The 26,267-nt window shown below is 39.9% G+C and overlaps 1 protein-coding gene and 1 pseudogene across 1 annotated transcript in view; one reads left to right on the top strand and one right to left on the bottom strand.

Annotated features, from left to right (window-relative positions):
- Window positions 1–26,267, top strand: part of SPTA1 (spectrin alpha, erythrocytic 1) — a 70,190-nt gene that overhangs the window by 21,207 nt on the left and 22,716 nt on the right. Inside the window, exons 17-36 of the mRNA XM_088834961.1 lie at window positions 2,415–2,658; window positions 3,923–4,045; window positions 6,581–6,798; window positions 7,561–7,653; window positions 9,288–9,425; window positions 10,975–11,126; window positions 11,768–11,954; window positions 13,145–13,246; window positions 14,259–14,350; window positions 15,250–15,394; window positions 17,346–17,527; window positions 19,712–19,811; window positions 19,926–20,123; window positions 21,451–21,594; window positions 22,074–22,177; window positions 22,848–23,010; window positions 23,271–23,402; window positions 24,418–24,555; window positions 24,736–24,840; window positions 26,006–26,214. Coding sequence (XP_088691087.1) covers window positions 2,415–2,658; window positions 3,923–4,045; window positions 6,581–6,798; window positions 7,561–7,653; window positions 9,288–9,425; window positions 10,975–11,126; window positions 11,768–11,954; window positions 13,145–13,246; window positions 14,259–14,350; window positions 15,250–15,394; window positions 17,346–17,527; window positions 19,712–19,811; window positions 19,926–20,123; window positions 21,451–21,594; window positions 22,074–22,177; window positions 22,848–23,010; window positions 23,271–23,402; window positions 24,418–24,555; window positions 24,736–24,840; window positions 26,006–26,214 — 2,969 coding nt within the window. The remainder of the gene's footprint in view (window positions 1–2,414; window positions 2,659–3,922; window positions 4,046–6,580; window positions 6,799–7,560; window positions 7,654–9,287; window positions 9,426–10,974; window positions 11,127–11,767; window positions 11,955–13,144; window positions 13,247–14,258; window positions 14,351–15,249; window positions 15,395–17,345; window positions 17,528–19,711; window positions 19,812–19,925; window positions 20,124–21,450; window positions 21,595–22,073; window positions 22,178–22,847; window positions 23,011–23,270; window positions 23,403–24,417; window positions 24,556–24,735; window positions 24,841–26,005; window positions 26,215–26,267) is intronic.
- On the bottom strand, window positions 16,848–17,094 carry LOC148778222 (translation machinery-associated protein 7 pseudogene; annotated as a pseudogene).

The following is a 26,267-nucleotide window of genomic DNA, read 5'->3' as shown; positions in this document are numbered from 1 at the left end:
TATCCAATAAGTTTTTAGAGTATAGAGGTTACTGAGTCCAAGCTCACTTTGCTCATCACGCAACAAGCCAATGGATCCAAGAGATGAGATGTTGAGGCAAGGAAGAGACTTTAATTGGAGAGCCAGAAGACCGAGAAAATGGCAGGCTGGTACCTCAAAATAGCCATCTGATTGGGGTCTGCATGCCAGGTTCTTTTATCGATCAGAGAGAAAGAAGAAATGAGGAACTAAAGTCAAAAGGCAGAATAGAGAGGGAGAGACAATGGGGAAGTAAAGTGAAAGGGTCTTCAGTCTTACAAAACATCTCCAGGAGAATGTCCAGCCTGCAGAAGTGATGTGTTAATCTCTTCTATTCACAGGTGGACAGGGACAAGGTATCTGTCAGTAAGCTAAACAAAGGCACTTTAGTTTACAGTCAAGCAAAGGGGCAGGGTCCTCCACGAAAGCCATTGAGTATGATTATAATCACAAAAGCAATGAAAAACAAGTGAAAGAAACAGTTTCCAACATGGAGTCAGAATTGATTTCCTCCCTGCAGCAGAGATACTCTATGTGAGTTTCTAGAGAATTCAGTGGAAATCAACTTCCAGTTGACTCAATTTCTTATCCCAGGGATCCAAGCTCGTATTGTATTGAGAGCAGTTAATATTATCAAGTCTTAGGTTCCAGAAGGTCTGCGGGCTACTGCTCATGATCCTCAAGCAGTTAATTTCTTCCATTTGGTGGTGGTTTTAGCATCTGAAAAACTCAGGAAATATGCATCAGATACTATTATCTGGTCACTTCAAAAAGGAGCTAACACAGAAGGTATGGGGGAGGGATTTGTCCCAGGAAGGCCCATAGGGTCCTGCTTGGTTATACTCCTAGTTGGAGTAGAGGCTAAGATACCATGCTTGCAAAATAAATTTTAGATATGGACTATCAAAGCTGAAAAAGGTCATAAATATTCTCTAGCCTTTATTATATATTATATATATTAAATATTCTCTAAAGTCTTTATTATATAGATGAGGAAACTAATATTAAGACAGGTGGAGAGCTGGATAAAATAGCAGCTGACTCTCAGCCAAGTCTATCTCTTTAGTCTGAGGCATCATGTGCTACTTTAGCTTTCAAATAGCACAGTGGTACCATAATCATGATGACAATTAAGATGTTTTAAAATCACTCTATTATACAATGATATTTTTCAAAGTTAAACTGTTCAAAGAGATGAGAACAGTTGGCCAGTAGAAGATTTCAATTTTAACTCTCTATGGAGTCTTTAATTCTTTATTGAGAAGTGAGTATACACTTTAAGAAGCTATTGATCATTAATGGTTTGTTCCAAATAGAGAAGAGATAGATCAAACTCTGTGTAGGTTGAGCACAGAATGGCAAACTAGGATAAGTAAAACCAATACCTGCTGTGCATAGGTCTTTTAGAAGAACTTCTTTTATCATCAACTGCCCATCCCACCAGCAAAATGAAACAAGCAGAAAAACAAGTTTCTGTGTACTGTGCTACTGCTAGACAGTCATAGTTGAGTTCGTTAATAAAGATGAAATGAATCTCTCGTATCTATTTTACTGTGCAGCAATATGATTAAAATTTTATTTCTAGGAAGATTCCTCAAACTTCTGCTTCTGTTGTTCTCCTTTCTCACGTATAAATCAAATGGGAACAGTTATTTCCTTAGATTTCTACAACTAGTAGTCAAAGAAAGGCCTTTGAATTTCTCTTTTTGGGGTTCTGACACTTGGTTTGCAGAGCCACATTTCATTTCACAGGCATTGTTCCTGCTCTGCAACAAACAATAATAGCTCATTATAAAGGACAAGAAAGGAGTTGGAAGGGGGACTGAGATAGAAAAAGCCTCCTGATATCTTCTTTGGGCCTCAATTTAGCAACACTCCCAATCAAGGAAGGTTTTGTAGTTCTGGTTTCCCTGATTTCTTTGGTGCCCTCTATAAATATTTTGTCCTTTCTAGCACATGACTTCGGGGCTTCCCAGTGGCTCAGTGGTAAAGAATCCACCTGCCAATATAGGAGATGTGGGTTTGATCCCTGGGTGGGGAGGATCCCCTGGAGAAGGAAATGACATCCATTCCAATATTCTTGCCTGAGAAATTCCGTGGATAGAGGAGCCTGGTAGGCTACAGTCCATGGAATTGCAAAAGAGCCAGAGACATGATTTAAACAACATGTGACTTCAGAACTATTTACCTATAAATAGGTAATTGAATTGGTTCTTAGTGTAGCAACCTCTCCCACTATATTTCACTGATTTGATTTAGAAGTTTAAACACAAGCACATATGGGAGCTGATTCTCCTTATCACCCTCTGCCCCACCCCAGATACCATATACCAAACTCTCATCCTTTTCTTACTAAATGATGGGACTTTCTGACCCCTGTTCTATGTCTCCCTTAGGATCAGGTGGACACCCTCACAGACCTGGTGGCATATTTTGAAGAAATAATCCATCCCGATGCTGGGAACATACGGGAAAGGCAGGAGTACCTGGTATCCCAATTTGAAGCCCTGAAAGAGCGACTGGTGTACCGGAAGAATAAGCTCATTGAACTTTTCCACCTGTACCAGATCCAAAGAGATACAGAGGATGAGGAGGCCTGGATCCAAGAGACAGAACCCTCAGTGGCTTCCACCTACCTTGGTTAGTAAGGCATACAGCATCAGCAGGCAGAGCCAGAAAAAGACCAAGGTCTACAGATGGTTTGAAACATCAGGGGCACAGTAACTAGGTTTATGCTCAGGTCTTTCCCTTTAGACACTTGAAAAATTTTCAAGCTTTCAAAGAAAAAAAAAGGATTTTAGAAAAATTTATATGAGAAGTTTACCTCCTAAAAAAAAATATGAAAAATGCCACAGATTTAAGGCCTCTGAGAAGAGCTAAAGTATGACCAGCTTTTTGCTACTTGCTCAAACTTAAGGTATTGTCAAGGTCGTTGGCTGAGGGGTCATGGTTAATGTTCGAGGTACCAAGTGTTTCTGTCTACATTGTCAGTAGTTCCCTTTTATAAGGGGAGTTTTCACAAGGATGAGCTATTACAAAGATAAAAGGAATGAAACAGCAGATATAGTACATTTTTTTCCCCCTTTGGATGCTATTGATTTACTATTGTTAAATCAGGACACTTGCATTGAAATAGGGAAAAAAAATGCACACAGATATAATGTAAACTTAATTTACATATATTGGTTACATCTGTAAGAGACTGGATCATGATGACAGGATGAACTAGTCTGGGAAAACTTCCTAGAAGAGAAAAGATATCTTTGAAGGAGAGATGAGCATAGAGATTTGCAGGCATTTAATGTGAAGTATACGGAGGAAAATTTTGGAGGAAAGAGAGGTGAAGCCTGGGTGGGAGACAGGGAAGATGAAGTAGCTAGAGCCAGAGACTTTAGAAGAAGGAGGAAATTAATCCCATGTAGTTTTTATTATATGTTGTTAATGTTAACCATTGGTGAGGCACCTTTTGTAAATTATTTCTAATCCTTACAAAGAAAATTGCAGAACAGTTATTATTAGTTTAGAGGATTTAATAACTTTCTGGTACCTATAAAATTAGTAAGTGGAAGAGCCTGCTTTTTATACTACAGTGTTTTGAAAGAAATTGGTTGCATGATATATTGAAAGTTTGAGCTGAAGTGTTACTTGCTTTTCTACCTATCATCCACAGAGAAGAGTGATGTATTCCTCATTTTTTGTAGAATAATAAATTGAAATTTCTTAGCACAAAGAGGCAAGGGGAAGAACAAAGCCAAGCAGAGATAATTAATTCAGACAATGTAAATTTTAGGAAGCCTGGTTAATGAGTTCAACAGGAAGAACTTGTAGGTCCAAGAGTTAAAAAGAAGTAGAATAACATTTTCTTATTCTGTGTACTACAACAATGACCTATTTTTATCTCTAGGCAAAGACCTGATTGCCTCCAAGAATCTTCTGAACAGACACCATGTCATCCAGGCTAATATTGCCAGCCATGAGCCACGCATCCAAATGATCACAGAGAAGGGAAACAAAATGGTAGAGGAAGGCATGTATGATTCAAGTTAAAATGACCTGTCACCACTTTGCCAAATTTATGGGAAGAACTTTCTCCAATTTTAGGGCTTCATTCCTTTGTCTACATGGATACTTTTACCTGTATAATTTTCCTTTTAGGTGAAGTTTCTCTAACATTTCCTCTAGTGAAGTCCTGTTAATAATAGATTCTCTGGGCTTTTTCTTTGATCTAAAAGACTACTTTTGCCTTCATTTTTGAAACACATTTTCACGGGATATAAAATTATTGTCTGACAGTGTCTATAAGTATTTTAAAGATGCACATCTTCTGACTTGCATAGTTTCTGGTGAGAAGCCTGCTCTCATTCCTGTCTTTGCTCTTTTGTATGTAATGTCTTTTTTCCTCTGACTCTGTAAAGCTTTTAATCACTGACTTTTACCAACTTGGTGTAGTTTTCTTTGTTTCTGCAGCTTTACAGAAACAAAGATCCAGAGCTTTTTGGATCTACTTTCTTATTGTTCTTCCAGGGAAGCTTTTATTCTAGAACTAATTTAGAGGATTAGTCCACTACTAAGGTACAACCCTTCTGAGGACACTATCTCATGTATTATAATCTCTTTCCATTTTACAAAATATTTCTCTGTTGTTTCATTTGGCTAACCTACTGTGTTCATGGTCTCCTTTTCACAGGCTGCAGGGCTGTAGTTCCTCTTGTTTCTGTTGTCTGCCCTCTGGTGGGTGAGATTGGTCTAAGGGTTTGTTATAAGGTTCCTGGTGGGAGGGACTGGTGCCTGCACTTTGGTTGGTAGAGCTGAGTCTTTTCCCTCTGTTGAGCAGGGCCACATCAGGTGTTGTATTTTGGCATGTCTGTGAGCTTAGTATAGGGCTTCCCTGGTGGCTCAGAGGTAAAGCGTCTGCCTCCAATGCGGGAGACCCGGGTTCGATCCCTGGGTCGGGAAGATCCCTTGGAGAAGGAAACGGTAACCCACTCCAGTATTCTTGCCTGGAGAATCCCATGGACGGAGAAGCCTGGTAGGCTACAGTCCACGGGGTCGCATAGAGTCGGACACGACTGAGTGACGGAACGGAACGGACGTGAGCTTAGTATAACTTTAGTCAACTTGCTTTTGCTGATGGGTGGTGCTGTATTCCTCTCTTGCTGGTTGTTTGGTGAGAGGTGTCATGCATTGGTGCCTGCAGGCAGTTGGGTGGAGCTGGAGCCATGTCCAGATAGATGCCATAGAGGGACCAGGAGGCATCAGACCAGCAGTTGAAACTGGAATATGATAGCACAACTGTGGCTAGGTACATACCAGCATCACATATGCTCAAAAAGGGCAATTTTGACCACTATGTGTCTTTCTATTTTGCTTCTGCAAGTTGTTTCAGTCGTATCCAACTCTTTGTGACCCCATGGACCATAGCCTGCCAGGATCCGCGGGATTCTCCAAGCAAGAATCCTCGAGTGGGTTGCCATTCCCTTCTCCAGGGAATTTTCTTGACCCAAAGATTGAATTCGCACCTCCTGCATCGGCAGGCGGGTTCTTTACTACCAGCACCACCTGGGAAGCCCATATCTTTCTACTTTGCTGGGAGCTAGTTTTAAGTATTCACAACACTTTGTGCTCCTTAGGAGTTTTTTGGTCTATTTCTTTCCAGTCTTCTTTTTCTTCCCCTTTAAGAGTTTCCTGGTGCATGTCTGCCAAGGAATAATCAGTCAAATACTCCAGGGGACCTTTGCAAATTTCCAAAACACCCTCCCTGGCACAGCAGTCTAGTCAGTATTCTGCTCCTCAGGTTCTAGCTGTCTTGTCTTCCCTCAGCTCTGCTGTCTGTCTCAGCAGGTAGTGATTGCTAGTGATAGTTCTATAGTCCTTTGGTGCTAACCCTCTTAACCCTACGGTGTAGACACTGCCCCAGGCTTGAGCTGTGGCATTCATAAAGGCATAGCTCATTTCTTTCCCTTCCCTCAGGAGTCACACTCTTTTGCCTATTGCCTGAAAATCATTATATCTTACAGTCTGTCCTGTTTTCTAGTTGTTTAGGGTAGGAGAACAATTCTTGTAGTAATAAATTCTTTATGAGCAGAAATGAAAATCTGCTGGTTGATTTTTGCCAACACTTCACTGTATTTTCTTGATTTATCTGTGGGGGTGTTCACCAAATTCTGAAAATGTACTTAACATGATCTAAGGAAAAATTTTGATTCATCAATATTAAAAAAAAAACAGAAATGAAAATTAGCTGATTTTTCTGTTTAGGCTAGAGAGTGCACGTTTTTAGTGCTCTGAACAGTACCCACATATAGGTATTTTGTTTTCATTCCCTACATCAGAGATTGTACCTTCCAGTTCACCACCACACACACTATCCCTCATTAACATCTACCAATGCTTAATCTCACATATGACATTTCAGTTCCTAGGAATTTAGGTAAAATGTCATATTGACTTCATGCAGCATGATCCTCATGGCTCCTTTTCTCTCTCCCAGGTTACCAAAAAGATTAAAGTACAGTGGACATTAATGAGGGTAAAACTCTCCTTTTCTATAACTACCTCATAGGACACTTTGCTGCAGAAGATGTGGCCTCTAGGGTCAAGAGTTTGAATGAGAATATGGAATCTCTCCAGGCTCGAGCTACTAGACGGCAGAATGATCTTGAAGCCAATGTCCAATTCCAGCAGTACCTAGTCGATCTGCATGAAGCAGAAGCATGGATTAGAGAGAAGGAACCTATAGTAGACAACACTAACTACGGGGCAGATGAAGAAGCAGCTGGGGTAAGGAGGGCATAGGGAAAGTTGTTGTCTAATACTCAGCAAACTGGTACCAAATGTGTACCTAATTAGACTGTGTGATAGCGTTAGGTTTTCTTAGATCATTTGGGGTTTCCAGAGTGATAACTTTTGGGCTTCCTCTGCTGGGATAACCTGAATTAACAAAAATCCCAAAAGATATGCCACATTTTCCTAATCCCATAGAAATCCTTATTTCTTAGAGATTATCTAACCCCCAAAAGGCATGACCAGACATCCATGCCTGATTCGGTCCCATCCTGAACTTCCCAGGCTAACTTTGGGATTTCACAAGCCAACTATGGTTTTAATATATGCTTAGTTACTTTATTATAATAAAGATAAGCAGACACATATGGGTAAGAAGAATCTCAAAGGTTATGATTACTTTACATATCCATTTCTTTGTTTTGTTCATTATTCTATGGTGAGCTACTATAGTATTTCACAAACTGTAGTAATACTTGACATGAGCATTTAAAGATATGTTAATATTTAATCCTACAAAGCAATGTTATCAACAGCATCTTCTTTCAGCTGTGATGTGCATTGATAAAATGCTTGTGCAATTTGATTTTATTTTGATTAAAACAAATATATTGAAATTCCTGCTCATTTAACTCCTATTTTTTGATACTTGGAAATTTAGTATCTTTTACTAGGAATTAGGACAATAAGTATATCATAAAACAAGTTTAGTGTTCTTCCTGTGTTTGCTTCTGATGATTTTCCTATCAACAAATTCAGGCTCTTCTAAAGAAGCATGAGGCCTTTCTAGTGGATCTGGAGGCTTTTGGAAACAGTATGCAGGCTCTTCGGGATCAAGCAGAAGCCTGCCAGGTAAGAAGGACTTAAGTATAACAAGAATCACATTCTCCACTGCAGAGGAAAAGGAATTGTCACCAGTTTTCACTTTACATAGTCTAGGAAGCAATTGCAGTAGAAAATACTGTCTTGAGATCTTTAGGCAGGCACTGTAGCATCTTTGTAGCATCTACAGAGATTCAGTGCAAAAGAATTTCTCAGTAAGTGTTATAATTTGTTCATTGGTATATTTTTGTTTCCTTTTTCCCTTTATATTTCCATTTTCCTTTCTTTTACTTCTTTTATTCCTATCTCTCCTTTTTATGTTCCTTCCTTTTTAGTTATTTTTTATACCAATATATATTAAATGTCTACCATGTGCAAGCATGAATAAAAGAATAATTCTGACTTGAAGGAAAGTTACAGTCTATTAGGTCATGAAGTTTAACAAATAACATATGATAGAAATAGGAATGGGAAAAACAATCTCAAAGAAGGAAGTGTTTCATTCTCTTGATGTTAGAATGCTGGAGGATGGGAAAATCTGAGGCAAGCCAGTTTATCTGACTTGGTTTTGTAAGGGTGGTCTGCTGTGCAGATTAGGAGAAGATGGGTTCTTCTAGTGAACAGGCTATGAGAGCAAATGCTCTGAAACACGAAATAATCAAGTGTGTTGTGAAAATGGCAAGACTGCAAGGTGAAATAAGTGTCTGGAAGAGTGATGGAAGCAGAAATCAACTAAATCATACGGTTATCTCCTGAGTAGAGTGGAAAGAAAAGAGACACACTTTTCACATTCAAGAAATTCTTTCTTATGAGGGGCTGTGAATCCATACACTGCAAGTAGAAAATATATAGGCTTACTATGTCAGTAAGTATTTACAGAGCTTTAGTGCTGTGCCTTCCTCAGGCTCTGAACAGTAGTTGCCTACATAAAAACAGGTGGATTTATGAATTGTAAGTTATGAGGAAATAGTACTTGAAGGATGCAAAATCAGAGGGATATATAAGGGGAGGTATATCTTCACATCCCATCTGAAAAGGATGTGGGGAATTACTTATGAAGGGTGATTGTATTTGTTCATTCTCTCAGAGATAAGATATCTAGGGGAAATGAAAATCAGAGAAGACTGTATCTTGGAGGGCAGGTGTCTTGCTAAAGAGAGAAACAAGATATTTGATCTAGGTTTATTTTCTCAAATATTAAAATTCTAGGCCCTCCCTGTACTGTAGGTCCATTCATCTCTAAAAATAAAATGTCCACATTTCGTCTACAAAATACTTTAAAGACCTAGGGAATGAAAAGGTGATGAGAAATAGTGGATCTTTCACTTTCTCAATTTTTTGAAACATGGATGCGGGCAATCCTTTAATATCTGCTTAAGACTGGTGACTTAGAGCATTATAATATGTTTTTGACAAATTAAATTCTTACTTGCTCACTCTATATACATATTTCCCAGTCTGCCTGTCCCCTGAGAAGTGCTAAGATGAAATGATATTTCTAAAGATATCATATTGCAGTAGCTCTGTTAATGGCATCTAGGTAACAGGTTGTAACCAGGAGCTCCTCTCTCCTTTGGGTGCAGGAACAGCCCACAGTGGGTAGGCTGTACAGAAAGATCTTTCCTATGGGTGACTAGAATGTTCTTCTTCCTATTTTTGTTCAGGAACAACAGGCTGCACCTATGGAGTTGGCTGCTCCAGAAGAGAGGGTTGTGGCCTTATATGACTTTCAGGCCCGCTGCTCCCGAGAAGTCACCATGAAGAAAGATGATGTCTTAACACTGCTCAGTTCCATCAGCAAGGTGACTTTCCTTTCTACTTTTCTCCCCATCAACAAGGTGGCTCTTGCAGTTGACTCTCCCAACCCTGCCAGATATGGGTATATTTTAACTAGTCAGTATTTTTCTATTGCTCTCTCTCTTAAATAACCATAATTTATTGGGTAGTATCATCCCTCCAGATATTGCTTAGGATCCTGTACATATCTTTTGAGATTCAGTTCAGTTGCTCAGTCGTGTCCGACTCTCCACGACCCCATGAATCACAGCACGCCAGGCCTCCCTGTCCATCACCAACTTCCGGAGTTCACTCAAACTCATGTCCACAGAGTCGGTGATGCCATCCAGCCATCTCATTCTCTGTTGTCCCCTTCTCCTCCCATTTCACACTTAACAAAGTGAGGACTCAAGGAGCTTAAGTAACTAGCCCAAAGACTTATAAGCCATGAGTGACAATTCTGTAATATGTTTACAGGATTAAAACTTGTCTCTTTCTCTCATCTTTGCTTGTTCCTATTCTGTGCCAGTGTTCCTAGCAACGGAAAAAACTGGCTGAGTTTAAGAGGAGCCTGGTCAAGGAGAGGTCTTTTGTAAACTTGGTTTTTCTTTAGCCTTCATGACTGTGAGAATAGTAACAAAATATTGTCTAATATTTCAAATATATTTATCTTAGGAGCTCATGTAAACATCAAGGTTCTAATGCACAGCACAGGAACTATATTCAATATCCTCTGGTAAAACATAATGGAAAAAATATTTTTAAAAAGAAGGTATATATGTGTATAACTGAGTCTCTTTGCTGTACAGCAGAGATTGGCACAGCATTGTAAATCAACTACATTTCAATAAAAAAGTAAAAGTTCAAGTAACTTTTTTTTATATTTTAATATTTCATTAATCTCCATAAATTGAGAAAAAAAAAAAAGAGCTCAGGATTTTTTACTCTGAGGATAAGTAATTTTGGGGGGAAGCAAGATTGTCATTATCAAATAAGCTGTGTTCAAGTCCTCTTTTTCTTTTTGCTCAGTCTTCTGCATTTCACTACATTATTCTCTGAGGATATTAACTCCAGAGTGGTTAGTATAGCAACATTCCTAAAGACTGTGAAGGTCAGGGCGATACTTAAACATGAAGCATTCTTTTAGGTGAATTTCAGGCAATGCACAATTTTTAGGAGCTCTAGGAGAAGGATGGGGAGAAATTCTTATACAATACTCTCATACACATATGCTCCACCCAGAAGAAGCCTAGTTTAATTCTGTCCCTGTACGTTTTTTTAAATGAATTTTTAGTAGACAAAATACCCTATCATGAAGAGAATGACCATTGGCTTGTGAAAACTTCCTCAAAGTTAAGGATCTAACATCAAATAACAGATTCCTTGATTTCAGAGAAGGATCTCTGCAATTCCTGCAACTCCTGATTTATCTTCCTTGTAATATATAAAATTTATAAGCAGCTGTTTGCTTCTTCTGGTCATCAGCTTGTCCCTTTGCCTAGAGACTCAGTTATGAGGGTTAAAATTTCTCAATGTGCCTTTTAAGGAAGGAGTGGGGATTTGCTCTTCCTTTAGGACTGGTGGAAAGTAGAAACTGATGATCACCAGGGCTTTGTACCAGCTGTCTACGTGAGGAAACTAGCCCGTGATGAGTTTCCTATGCTCCCACAGCGGAAGCGAGAAGAACCAGGCAACATCATCCAGCGCCAGGAACAGATTGAGAATGAGTAAGTTCTGGAGGCTGGAGAACTGGACAGTGCTTGGCCAAACATCTCCGATTGGTCAAAGATACATCAAAGATACATGATTCTATTATTTGTTAAACTAAAGATGCTTTTCAAATTCATAGATTTTAAGAGCTAAAAGAAAATAGAGTGATTCAAGCCCTTTATTTTTTAAATGAGGAAAGGGAAATCCAGAACCATTATGTAAATTGCCCAAGGTCACACAATATTAGGGTCACATATTCTGACTCCCTGCCTGGGACTCGGTCACTCTTTCAAGCTTATCAAAAGGTCTTCTGACTCCCACATGCACTTTGTTTGTGTGTGTTACTATACAAGGCTATTTCCTATCCAATTGTCAATTGGAATGTGAACTTTTCACTTCTATAAAAAGAGGAAGTGGTATTGACAATCACACTATTGGGACACTGACATTTTGATTGTTTTTAAATAGAAAGCTTTTGTCTCTCTGCTCTCAATGCTATTTTTCTTCCATCTTTATTTCCTCCTCTTTATTGTTCTTCTTTTGATTTTTCTTCCCTTTCCTTTTTGTCCCTTTTATTCTCTCCCTTTCTTACCGGACTCTTCTGTGTTTTCTTAGGTTCTTTTTCCACATTTTCTATGCTCTTTATTTCTCCACTCAGGTACCGTTCCCTCCTGCATCGGGCAGACCAGCGCAGACGTCATCTGTTGCAACGTTACAATGAGTTTTTGCTGGCCTATGAGGCAGGAGACATGCTGGACTGGATCCGAGAGAAAAAGGCAGAAAACACGGGGGTGGAATTAGATGATGTTTGGGAGTTACAGAAAAAGTTTGATGAGTTCCAAATGGTAAGAAAGAGCTGTCTCCTCTAGACAGCTTTCTGAGGATTTTCATCAGTTCCTTTTACGTCGTATCTCCTCCTAAGTACTCCCTTAATTTCATATTTGTTAAATATTCTCCCCAAAGCTAGAGAGTTCCATATTTTAAATATTTCTTTAGGTAGTACAAGTGGAAAGAAAATGCACAGGAAACTAGTTACCTTGATTTTGTAGCCTGCAGTCCCTGTCACTCCTACATCCTATTGGAAGTACTGGTCTTCCTGAATTTTTACAACTTGTCCTGTACTGTCCTGTGATGCTGATGCCCAGGTTGAGATGGGGTGTTGTAAGACTCTTGTAAGGTCTAATTATGGGGCAGAAGTTTGGATGGAAAGGTGGGAAGAACAATCTGACTATACAGCCAGATAATTTCTAATTTTCTGCCTACCTAAAATCTTGTCAATCTCCTTTATTCTCTCAGGTCTGTTCTATTATGTTAACTAGCAATTAGTATAAACTTCTCCCTTCTTTCCTTTCTCTTCTATATGATACTTTCCTTACACATGGAATTCAAAGCTGTACAAAGCTATATATATATATATATATATATGCAGAAGGTAATGGCAGTATGGAGCTAGTTATGGGAAAGGTCAAAGGAAATAGTCTCTATATATAGAGGGAGAGAAGTAAGAGAAAGGGAAGGGTAAACAGAGTACAATTTATAAAAGAAAACTAAGAATAAGACTTCCATGAGAAAACTCACTGAAAGTCCATTGTATCATGAAATGAACAATATTGTCACTATAGACATAGTGATGAGTTCCCTAGAGCTGTTTCTTACAACATATCTTAATGTAAGCAAATCATAACCCAGACAATGAAACTTTTCAGAAAGTGGAGAAATCTGTATTGGTAGCAAAAACTATTACATGGCCCAGGTATAGACCCCTCTGATAGTATAATTTAATCAGGGAGAGATTTTTAAGAAATGTAAGGAAAGAGATCTCTATATTTCATATAAATAACATTTTTAATAGCCACTGAGAATTTAAAGTTCCTCTTCTTTGTGGGAGATTGGAGGAGGGCAGTTTGTTGTTAATTACAAGTATGGTTAGCAATATGCTTTAATCTGTAGTCAAGTCAGGGCAAAGGTGAGCAGGCAAGAGTGAAATATTTTTGAGGAGGGAATTTAAACTGGTTTGGTACATTTTCCCACCTAGGATTTGAAGACAAATGAGCCTCGACTGAGGGATATCAACAAGGTGGCTGATGATCTTCAATTTGAAGAGCTTCTGACACCAGAGGGAGCGCAAATACAGCAGGTGACTGTGAATCCTTCTTCCTTCTCACTACCAGGCTGAGTTTGGGGAATTTTCATCTCACTTAAAAATACTTAACTTCATATTCTGCAGATTAGCTAGAACATGAGGAAGGTAATTGCAGTAGAGAGCTAGCTATAGGAAAGGTCAAAGGAAATAGTCCAGATAGTCCAGCTGTGCATCCATCTTGCTGTTGTTCAGCTGCTAAGTCATAAGGATTTTAATTGATTCAAAATCCTTAAATTGCCACACCTCCCCCACCCCATTACCATGAGAAATTCAGTACTCAAATACGTGAATACAAAGACAATGCAGGTAAAGGAGCTATGACAGTGGGAAGGGGATAATCAAGAAAGTGTGCTGGATGAGATAGGCTCTGATAAAATCTAATGAAAGAAGAATATAGGTAGTAGAGATGGAGGAGAAGGCATTTGAGACCTTATTCAAATTTGGACCTGTGGTTCCATAAAATATGTCTGGAACTAATGGAATGCCTAGTCCAGTTATCTGAGTTATCATAAACCAGTGAGGATAAACCCTGCCTCCTTTTATGGTAACTGGTGTTGGGTAAGAGTGGGAAAGAATGTGCAAAGGAACAACTTTCTTACTCTTCACAGAAAATAGGGCTTTAAGAGACTACCTGATTTAGTCATTTCAGGACACACAAAAAATACTAGAGCTCATAGAAAAAGACAATGTCTTCCAGCTACCAAGGCAACAAGTCACACTTACACTTCAGAGGTTGTAATGTAGTCTCTGGGGCAGCCAATATCAATTGATGCTCTAAGTTTGTTGGTTCCCACCTGGAACATCAGTTTGGGAAAGAATGTGATCCCCTTTTTAACTGCATTGGCATAGCTGAGGCCCAAGCTCAAACTATCCAAGAAAGAAAGAAACCTGTGCAGTTTCTAAAGGAGATAACATGAAAATAATCAGGATTTAAGCCTCATCTAATCTTCAGACACCACTAAGCTGAGTTACATCCCTAGCTAAAGTCTGTGTCTGCCTTTTTCAGGAGTTGAATGCCCGCTGGAGGTCCTTGCAGAGGCTGGCAGAGGAACAGCGCCAGCTGCTGGGCAGTGCCCATGCTGTCCAGATGTTTCACAGGTGAGAATTTTAACCTTGAAAAGCAGTGTTGCTCTAAAACCAACTCGAGAACCACCGATTCTAATTGCTATAGTACAACCATAGCTACTAGCTTAACCCTTCTTCCTGGAGAAAATAGGAAATCAGATGCTTCAGTAGTAGGTAGATATCTCATTGGGCACATAGGCTACCCAAGACAACCTTCAATTTTCTCATACCTAGACTTAGCCCTGGTGCATAATTATCTGTTTATATATGTTTTCATGATAGTGAATGAAAATTGAAGTTGAAACAAGAAGTTTAAGTAATAACACATGTGAACTAGAAGTAGCGGGTAGAGGGCAACAAACATCACATTGACTCTAAGTGTTGATTCAACAATTTTTTTTTATGTCTGATTGCCAAATCTCTGTCTATGCTAAGAAACACACACACAACTAAACAAGCAAACTGACAACCAAACACCTTTACTGTGAAAAAATGCATTTTTGAATATTCAGAGAAGGGAAAACTGAGGTGCAGACAAGTCTTGTTATTTAGAATGGCATAAGATTTTCCATGTTATTCCACAGTTAAGCTTGTGGCTTTGCCATCAGGCCACCTGATTCACATTTAGGGTCTGCCTAAATTTGTGGCAGGGGTATAATCTTGAGAAAATACCTAACCTCTTTTCCTTTTTGTTTTTTTGCTACTTAACCTCTTAAGCTTTAGTTTTCTCATATGTTAAATGGAACTGGTAATAGTAATTAGGCCTCAAGTCATTGTTGTAAAGATTAAATGAGCCTAAGTTCTAACCCTTAGTTCTAACACATCCTTAAAAAAAGGATGATGATGGTGGTAGTGATAACTTCTTTGAGAGCCCAGCTAGTCTGCCTCTAGCTTGTGTTATTATTCTTAAACTTTTTACCCTCATGCACCAGAGAAGCAGATGACACAAAGGAGCAGATAGAGAAGAAGTGCCAGGCCCTCAATACTGCTGACCCTGGCTCAGACTTGTTCAGTGTGCAGGCCCTTCAGCGACAACATGAAAACTTTGAAAGAGATCTCATACCTCTGGGGGAAAAGGTGAGATGTGCTTTCAAGATTTTCCAACACATTCCTCTTCACATCTACCCATATTAATGCCCTCTCCTTTGGTTTTATTATCCAGTCACTTATTCTAGTTCTCTTTATCCTACTCCATTCTTGTTCTTTAACCCTGTCCTGAAAGCTAGTCTACCAAAAGGGCATGCCCAGGGCAATTCACGTGGAGGGAAACATTTTTAAATTTTTTTTTAAAAGGTGAAGTACAGTTGAGATACAATGTTGTGTTAATTACTGCTGTACAGCAAAGTGATTCAGTTTTATAAATATATATATATACATATATATCCTTTTTTATATTCTTTTCTATTATGGTTTATCATAGGATATTGAATATAGTTCTCTGTGATATACAGTAGGACTTTTCTATTTATCCATTCTATATATAAAAATTTACATCTGTTAACCCCAAACTCCCTCTCCATTCCTCCCCCAACCCCCTCCCCCTTGGCAACCACAGGTCTGTTCTCTATATCTGTGATTCTGTTTCCATTTTATAGATAGGTTCATTTGCGTCATATTTCAGATTCCACATGTAAGTGATATCATATGGTATTTTGTCTTTCTCTTTCTGACATACTTCACTTAGTATGATAATCTCTGGTTGCTCCAAATGGCATTATTTCATTCCTTTTTATGGCTGAGTAATAGTCCATTGTATGTATATTATATCTTCTTTATCCATTTATCTGTCAATGAACATTTAGGTTGTTTTGTGTCTTGACTATTATAAAGAGTGCTGCTATGAATATTGGGGTGTGTGTATCTTTTTGAATTCTAATTTTGTTTGAATATATGCCTAGGACAGGGATTGCTGGATCATATGGCAATTCTATTTTTAGTTTTTTGAGGAATCTCCATACTGTTTTCTGCAGTGGCTGCACCAAATAACATTGAGGAAAATGTATTGTAAATGAGCCTGTTTGTGAGTTCCAAGTGACTAGAATGTATAGCAGTTAGTTGGAGATCAGTAGCCTAAGATAAATAGGAGATGATCATACCTGGTATGACCAGGCCTATGCCTGAGTATGGTGCAGAGTTTCCTTAGAAGGGATTGAAGGAGCTTAATCCTACTCTGGACAAAAAATGAACTCTAAAGCTTGCCAAATACACTCTGGAATAACTCAGGGGGAGCACAGAACTTGCATTACCATAGAAAGCAAAAAGCACAGAAAATGTCTACATTAAAAATATATTCACATTAATTGTCACTTGCCACAAACCAAGTCACTTAACCACCCTGCCCTATAGCCTTATTTATTTGTTTGCTTATTTATTCATGCTACCTATAGGAAGAATGACGTGTTGTCTTGGAAGCTATCATACATTTAAAAATAAGCCTTTGTATAAATACAAAGACAACAAATAGCTTCCAAAACAACACGTCATTCTTCCTATAGGTGGCAACAGATGTTATGTCAGAGAATACAAATGTTTAAATAGGAATGGAATTAAGGATCATCATTGCCTCAGGCACAAGGAATAGATTCCTTTTTGTAAGATTTCTTAATTCCACCTGTGGCCAGGGACCCTTTCCCTGCAGCCTTTCCTTTTAGCTCCTTGAATTTCTTCTGCTCCTCCTTCTATTTCTGCTTGAATGCCTTATCTGCCTCTTCTATCTCCTTGACTTGCTTCTTGGGCTGCTTCAGGGGCTTCTTCTTGTCACTTTCACAGCCCAACATGATACCTGAGGCCTCTTCCCTGAACCCTACCACCAAAAGCAGTCTTCTAATCATAAAAAGAAGCATGGTTGTGTCAAGAGTGATTACTTTGGGGAGTTATCATATACATCAAAAGGGTTTCCACTATCATATAAAGAGTAGCAAGACCTCATTGATGTCTATTTGAGGAAGGAGCACCCTGAGGCTTGGAACTCTTTTGCTAGGATTCAGGTGTGACACCAAGCTGATTGTTAAAGCTTTTGACCCCCTAGGTGGAGGTATTGAGGGACACAGCAGATCGACTCAGTGAATCCCACCCAGATGCCACTGATGACCTGCAGAGGCAGCGGCTGGAGCTGAAGGAGGCCTGGGATGACCTGCAGGGGCTTACAAAGGATCGTAAGGATAACCTACAGGAGGCTTTAAAATTCTACCAGTTCCTCAACCAGGCCAGGTAAAGTTCCAGAGGCAGACTTCCACCAGATGAAATTGGAAGGGTCCATGTTTGGCCTATGAATGGAGCTTCTAAGAGCTGTCTGGGTACAGGTGTTCTTCATTATCTGGTTTGGAGAGTACCTCTTGGTCCAGATTGTATGGTAAGGAACAAAATTCTCAGGTTCAATATTTCAGGCCATGAAATAGTGACTTTTGGAAGAATATGAAGTTATCTAGGCCAATTAAGTATGCTTCTGTGGAGTCTATACTATATAGAGTGCTATATGAAGAATTATAGGATATTGGGAGTTCCCAGAGGCACTAGTGGTAAAGAATCTGCCTGCCAATGCAGGTGACAAAGGAGACGTGGATTCGATCCCTGGGTCAGGAAAATCCCCTGGAGGAGAAAATGGTAACCCACTCCAGTATTCTTGCTGGGAAAATCCCATGGACAGAGGAACCTGGAGGGCTGCAGTCCATGGGGTCACACAGAGTCGGACATGACTGAGCACACACATGCATAGGAATGGGGAGATATTCTACTGGAAAAGCAAAGAAGAATACAGATAACCATGGTAGAACATAGAACAGCCCCAAACACACGTCCTAACAAATACATGGAACTATATAAACAAAGGCATGAGAATAGGAAGGTATAGAATGCCCATGATGCGGGAACAGCTAGAGCCTGAGTTTTGATTGTCACAGGGGTGAGGAGAAGTAGCAAGAGATAAACTCAGAAATGTTAAGCTCAAATCCTTTTTCAAATTAATTTTTTATTGGAGTTTAGTTGTTTTCGACTGTTGGAGAAGTTTCACTGTTTTGCTAAACAGTTTAGACATGATCGTGTTTTAGCAAATACACACTTTATCTGTAGAACAGTTTGCACATTCTGCCCCATCATATCAGTCTGCATTTAGAATTGAGGGTTCAGGAAGTAACAACTTGCAATGTAATTTTTTTGAAGATAAAAGGGGGCTACTTTGGCAAATGACTACAAGTGTTCTTGCCAACACCCTCCCCAATTTAGCTTCTCTGGAAAGTTATAGTGTTCTACATAGTATAAATAAATAGCATCCATACTCACTCCTCCAAAGCATATATATGCCCATATATCTCTGTTTACATAGGTTCTGCCTGTACTTCAGATTCCATGTTAAATGTTCTTTCCCTTTATGAAATATTCTTCAACATTGCAGAAGTAATATTAGCACCCTCAGAGCAACTCTAACATCTTATTTTATCTCTTCAGGACAGTCTTTCTTTTTAGGGTTTTTGAAAAAAAACACTAGTCTCTATATTTTGCTTGCTTTTTTTTTTCTTCTCTCAGTATAAAGTATGAACTCCTAGAAGGCACAAATACATCTCTTTCACAATGAAACTTAGCTGTTTAAATAAGTGAATAAATCAGTTTACAAAAGAAGAGGACTTTCTGCCCTAGAGCTACTGATTCCTATTTAGTAAACAAGAGCAAGTGCACTCTTCATGAGATGCTGAATTTGACCATCATATATAATTTTTTAACTCAATGCATTATTCTTTGACATTTACCTTCTGGGACAGTTGGACTTTATCCCTCCTTTTCTAATTTATTGACTGCTAAAAGAGTGGGAAATGACCCTGGTTTAATCAGCAGCAGAGAGTAAGTATGGTGTGTGTGTATGTGTGTGTGTGTGTATGTTGGGCAGAAACATGTACTGGATTCGATTTGGAATAGGAGTAAGAAGAAACACATGCCTCACCTGAGATTCTATGCTAAGATAAATCTTCAAACTCCCAAATCCACTTTAAAGGAGTAGGACATGTTAAAGTAGTGGAATATGGACCAGTCCAGGATTCCAGTGTCTGGGCTCTATTCCATGTGTCTGTTTCCAGTTTTAGCACATAGGCAAATCACTTACATTCTCTAGGCCAACTTCCTCATCTCCAAAGTGGCAGGGAAAGAATTCCCAGAATTCTACTCAATATTATTGCAAGAATCGAAAGAGATAGTGTGTCAAGAAAATTTCAAACTCAACAGAGTGCTATTATTAAGTTATACAGTGAAAACAACAAAGCTAAGATCTGTGAAGGCTATAAACCAGAATGAAAATATAATATAGATCTGGAAATGTTTTCTAGGGGAGAAAAAGTCCAAGGACAGACAGTTTTATAGCAAGTTGCAAGGTTTTCTTGATTCAGTTTCAGTATGCCATTTCTCTAGGGACTTACAGAACTGGATTAGTGGCATTGGTGGCATGGTCTCGTCCCAGGAGCTGGCTGAGGATTTAACTGGCACAGAGATCATGATAGAGCGACACCAGGTATGGTGACAAAAGCCTTAGCCTCTGATCACATAACCTCACAACCTTCCTGCATTTTGCAACTTTTGTGAGATGTCACTGGCCTCACCAGTCTCTGATCTCTTTATCCCATAGGAGCATCGTGCTGACATGGAGGCCCAGGCTCCTGCCTTCCAGGCCTTTGAAGACTTCGGTACAGATCTTACAATCAGTGGGCACCAGGCCAGCCCCGAAATTGAAGAAAAGCTTCAAGCTGTTAGACTAGAGAGAGATGAGTTGGAGAGTGCTTGGGAACAACGCAAAAAGTTGCTAGATCAGTGTCTGGAGTTGCAGGTACTGCAAATTCCCAATCGTTAAGCAGGCTTAGCTGAGTCTGTTCCTTCTATGCAGTTTCACAGAGTTAATACAGGTGCTTATTTCACTGGAATTCCATGCCAAAAGCATAAAGGTATCTCTTGATTGTCTGACATTGCATTTTCTGCTTTGCATTTTCTGATCATTGTGGTGTTCTTTGCTCCTTATTCTTGTTAATGAAAAGCTAAACAAAGTGGGGGTCAGTCCTAGGGCATGGGGCCCTAAAATTCAGTGGTTATAATTTATTGATATTTAACTTTACTTATTGATTGATTTTTATTGAGAACCTACTAGGAACACAAATATTAGTAAGACAGTGTCTATTTTCTAAAAGTAGTGAAATTAGACTTGTAGGCAGATCATTCTAATATGTAAGATAATTACTGATAATATGTGTGAATGTTTTGAGATTATAGCAGAGGGAGTGATTAACACTCTTGAGGGAAGGGAGTGAAAGTGTCACAGGCTGTCCTGAAAAACAGTCCTTATAAGAGTCTTAAAAAAATAACCAGCCAGTTTTTACCAAGTGTGTGTGTGTGTGTGTGTGTGTGTGTGCACGCTCAGTAGCTCAGAGTGTCCAACTCTTTTGTGACCCCGTGGACTGTAGCCCATCGGGCTCCTCTCTCCATGGAATTGTCTAGGCAGGCATAGTGGAGCAGGTGGTCATTGCCTACTGCAGGGATATTCTTGACCCGGGGATCAAACCCACATCTCTTGCATCTCCTGCATTGGCAGGTGGATTCTTTACTACTGTGACACATGGGAAGTCCATTTACCATATCTGCTGCTGCTGCTAAGTCACTTCAGTCGTGTCCGACTCTGTGTGACCCCATAGACGGAAGCCCACCAGGCTGCCCCGTCCCTGGGATTCTCCAGGCAAGAACACTGGAGTGGGTTGCCATTTCCTTCTCCAATGTGTGAAAGTGAAAAGTGAAAGTGAAGTCGCTCAGTCGTGTCCGACCCTTAGCGACCCCACGGACTGCAGCCCACCAGGCTCCTCCATCCATGGGATTTTCCAGGCAAGAGTACTGGAGTGGCTTGCCATTGCCTTCTCCGATTTACCATATCTAGGATATGGAAAATAGTACTGCAAGAATGGAGGAAAGCTTATATGAAAACATAAAACATGTTTTCAGGGAAGAGTAAAAGGTCCATTATAGCTAAGGTATTGTATGAATGTTTCTTGGAAGAATATTGGCATCCTTTACAGGGTCCCTATTATCAATAGCATGGGAGAGGTGGGAGATCATTTCCTTTGTCGGCCTGGAATGAACATGCCATATACATTTAATTTTAACCCACATAGATGTTCCGAGGGAACTGTGATCAGGCTGAGAGCTGGATGGTGGCACGTGAGAATTATCTAAGGTCGGATGATAAGGGGTCCTTAGACAGTCTGGAGGCCTTGATGAAGAAACGTGATGATTTGGACAAGGCGATTACTGAGCAGGTAATAACAGCTAATACAAGAATTCCAATAATAACTATTAGTAATAATGACAGAAATCCTGCACATGTATGTGGTTTTATGATTTGCATGTATTTTAATTGTCATTTGCTTTTTACATAAACTCTAAGGTAGGCAGGGAACATAGTGGCTTAGTCTTAGCCAAGGTGCAGAAACTATTTTATATGCTATCCAACATCCCATTCAATGCAGGAATCACTTTCTACAATGACCAAGGGAAGTGTCTGTTCTACAGGGAAACTGGCACCACACATGTAGTCCACCTCAGTATCACTACTGATGTTCTTCTTCTTGTTGAGTTAAAAGCCACCTCCCTATAAGGCATTTACCTTTTGGCTTTGGTTTTGTTCCTCTCTGTGAAGTCACAAAGGATATTTCTCTCCTTTTCTAGGAGAAGGTCTGAGATTGCACCAAGAGCCTAATTTCTGGGTATCTGGGCTTTTTCTCTTTCCTTTATCTAGGAAAATAGAATCACTGAACTAGATCTTTTTGCTGAACGACTCATAGCTGAAGACCACTATGCCAAGGAAGAGATTGCTGCTCAGAACCAACGGATACTAGACAGGTCAGTATTGAGCAGTTGTTTTGTGAGCTATAGGAAGATATAGGGGCTTTCATTGTGGCTCAGCTGGTAAAAAATCTGCCTACAATGTGGGAGATCTGGGTTAGATCCCTGGGTTGGGAAGATACCCTGGAGAATAGAAAGGCTACCCACTCCAGTATTCTGGCCTGGGGAATTTCATGGACTCTGTAGTGCATGGGTTGCAAAGAGTCAGACACAACTGAGTGGCCTTCACTCACTCACTCACTCAGGAGGATATAGAAAAGTGACTCCTTTGCTAGCATTGAGGATGGAGATAATACTTTGAGTTCTCATTTCTGTGCTGTGCTCTTCTAAGCTGCTTTAGTCATGTCTGACTCTTTGCAACCCTGTGGCCTATAGCCCACCAGGCTCATCTGTTCATGGAATTCTCTAGGTAACAATACTAGAGTGGGTTGCCATGCCCTCCTTCAGGGAATCTTCCTGACCCAGGGATCAAACTCGCATCTCTTACATCTCCAGCCTTGGTAGGCAGGTTCTTTACCACTAGTGCCACTTGGGAAGCCCATATATGACATAAATAATGAGAATGAGAAGATAAAGTGCAGATAAGTAAATAGGGAGATTCATGGATATGGCATCAAGGCTTGGTGGAAAGATAGAGGGCAGAGAATAATCTAGTCCCGACTTTCAGATGGAAGATTCTCAAAGAACAGCTGATTGATGAGCGGATGAAACTTGGAGACTATGCTGACCTAAAACAATTCTACCATGACCTCAAGGACCAAGAAGAATGGATCAGTGAGATGCTGCCCATCGCCTGTGATGAATCCTACAAAGATCCCACCAATATTCAGGTAAGTTCAAAATAAGAATCTTGGAAAACTTCAGCATACTTAGACTGCTGAATAAATGGTCACCTTCTAATGTGGAAAACTTCCTTACTGTTCAGACTGCTGTCCCTGCCTTCAGGGATTTCTGAGTCTAACGTGGAGGGAGTTCTTCCCAAGAATTAATTAAGAATGAATTAAGAATCCTTAATTTTTTCTTTTAAACAAAATTTATCTCATCTTAATTTCTAAATTAGATGATAATTTAGGTTCTGCTTTCCCTTCAGAGAAAATATCTGAAGCACAAGACCTTTGAAGATGAGGTCAATAGCCGAGCTGAGCAGGTGGAAGGAGTCATCACCTTGGGGAATACTCTGGTTGAGCGGAGGGCATGCAATGGTAATGAAGAGTCTGTGAAGGTGGGTTCTGCTTACAATGGGCTTTGGGTGATCAAGGAAAAGAAAGAGAAATCTTTTATACCCTTTCGGTGTTTCCATGTGTAGGAATATAGAATATATTCTGTTAATGATCTTCCCTTTGTTTTTTTAACAAAAGAGGAGGAAAATATGTTGTTTTGGGATTCCCTGATAGCTCAGTTGGTAAAGACTCCATCTGCAATGCATGAGACCCCAGTTTGATACCTGGGTTGGGACGATCTTCCGGAGAAGGGAAAGGCTACCACTCCAGTATTCTAGGGCTTCCCTTGTGGCTCAGGTGGTAAAGAATCCACCTGCAATGCGGGACACCTGGGTTGGATCCCTGGGTAGGGAAGATCCCCTGGAGAGGGGATAGGCTACCCACTCCAGTATTCTGGCCTGGAGAATTCCATGGACTGTATAGTCCATGGGGTCACAAAGAGTCGGACATGACTGAGAGACTTGCACTTTCAGACTCCATCATACTCAGCATCTTGACCTCCAAGACAGCTTTAGATTTAATTCCTATGTGTTATCATGCTTGCTTATATTTTCTGTCCCTACCACCAAGAGCTTTGGCATTTAGGTAATCAGCTTCTGTATTCAGTCCAGAACTCTTTCTTTAAAATTTCTGCAAACACCTACTGTTGCTTTCCCAGATTTAAAATAGCATAACCGATTATGATTTAAAATATATGACCTTCAAGCACTGGAAGATTTTGGCTAGACCTGAACTCCAGAGCCTCCCTACATTATTCTTTCAAGTTGTTACAGGACCCTAAATACCATAATGACCCCTCAAGAAGGGCTTCCCTGGTGGATCAGATGATAAAGAATCTGCCAGCAATGCGGGAGACCTGGGTTTGATCCCTGGGGTTGGGAAGATCCCCTAGAGGAGGTCATGGCAATCTATTCCAGTATTGTTGCTTGGGAAATCCCATGGACACAGGAGCCTGGCAGGCTACAGTTCATGGGGTCTGCAAAGAGTTGGATGTGACTGAGTAACTAACATGCACAGGATCAAGTAGAAGAGTTGAAGAAAAACTGGGACTACTTGCTTGCGAGAACAATTGACAAAGGACAGAAGCTCGATGAAGCTAGTCGCCAGCAGAGGTTCAATACAGGCATCCGGGACTTTGAGTTCTGGCTCTCAGAGGTATTTATACCTGGAAATAGTGTGGGCATGGGAGTTTAATAAATTCTTGTCAGATAAATAGACTTTTGCATGATCAATTTCCTTGACTTTTCTTGGGAAAAGTTTGGGGACACAGTTGTGAATCTTGTTCTCAAAGACAGTTTTCATCTGGCAGCTGTATTGTTTATCTTTCCATTTCAGGCAGAGACACTGCTGACCATGAAGGATCAGGCCAGGGATCTGGCTTCAGCAGGAAACTTGCTCAAGAAGCATCAGCTACTGGAAACAGAGATGTTGGCCAGACAGGTAAGTAGTATTAGAATTGCACTCTTCTGGCCAGAACGGAAATGTTGGTGACTTTTCACTTTCCTGTCTCAGGAGTCCATTTGACAACACAGCTTTGCAAATCTGAGCTTAGTGTTCTCAACCAGCAGTCATTATAATCAGGTCAAGTCCATGGACTTCAGAGCTGTTAACCTTATTATCATTAGATCATAGATTCTAAGATTTCAATAAAATGTGAAAGTTAAAGTGTTAGTCACTCAGTCATGTCTGACTCTTTATGACCCCATGGACTATAGCCTACCAGGCTCCTCTCTCCATGGAATTCTCCAGGCAAGAATACTGGAGTCATATTCCAAGAAGTAGATCCTAAAAATGATCTTGTTTACCTTTTAATGATCCATGCATATAAACTCACTCTCTTCCAAAGCTGAGGTATTTGATCTGGTGTTTTAAAGAAAATGAAAGTTTATTTTTCAGAACTACTAAAAAAAAAAAAAATCAGATGGGAACATGTGCAAGGCAGTTAAACTATATGTGCATTGTGAAAGTTCGATGGAGTGTTTCAGTTGTATCCTAATATCAAGCAGAGATGTGTCCTGTGAGCTATGATAAACGTTCAGAGAGGTGTTCATTTCACATCGATGAATTTTATATTTTCAGTTTTATTTGGTAACAGACACAGAAAGAACATGATGTCATAGGTTTTCTTAGTTTCAGGACTTGATGATATTCTCTTGGACATCACTAGGGGGCAGACTTGGAATGCAAACAGACATAGAAGAGGCTGGCTGTGTTCTGAGTGTGACTAGTCTGAGAATGTTGCCAAAAGAGAATCTTCTTGAATATTTCAGTCACTCAGTCTGTGTCATATTCAGCACTGTGAAAAGATACCCTGTTTGGAGACACAGCGCTTGTTCACCAAGGTCTTATTTTCCATATGGGGAGAGGAAGAAAAACAAAGGAAAACATCAGAAGGCCAAATACATAGTTCCAACAAAGCAGCCATGCTATCTGTAATGTCTGTATTCTTGCTCTTATCCAAACTGAGTTAAAAGAGCATAAGGTCAAATTCATTATCTTCAAAAACGATCTATTTCCCCCAATCTTTGAACTTGAACTAGCAGTGTTTAAAGGTCTACTTAATACCTATACTACACTAATCATTGAGGACACTTGGGTTTTCTAGGATGCACTCCAGGACCTGAACACACTGGCTACAGATCTGATCTCCAGTGGGACTTTCAATACTGACCAGATTGTGGAGAAAAGAGATAATGTCAATGAGCGCTTCCTAAACGTCAAGGAATTGGCGGCTGAGCACCATGAGAAACTGAAAGAGGCGTACGCCTTGTTCCAGTTCTTCCAGGACCTAGATGATGAAGAGTTCTGGATAGAGTACGTACTGACAGCTCACGCTGTGTGGATAGTCCAAGAAAATAGATAATCCA

This window comes from Moschus berezovskii, chromosome 4, assembly GCF_049115385.1.
Source record: "Moschus berezovskii isolate FMDL1 chromosome 4, NW_MosBer_1.0, whole genome shotgun sequence".
In the NCBI taxonomy this organism is placed as follows: Eukaryota; Metazoa; Chordata; class Mammalia; order Artiodactyla; family Moschidae; genus Moschus; species Moschus berezovskii.
The sequence above is the reverse complement of the archived record's forward strand: the minus strand, read 5'-3'. Positions and strand labels throughout refer to the sequence as shown.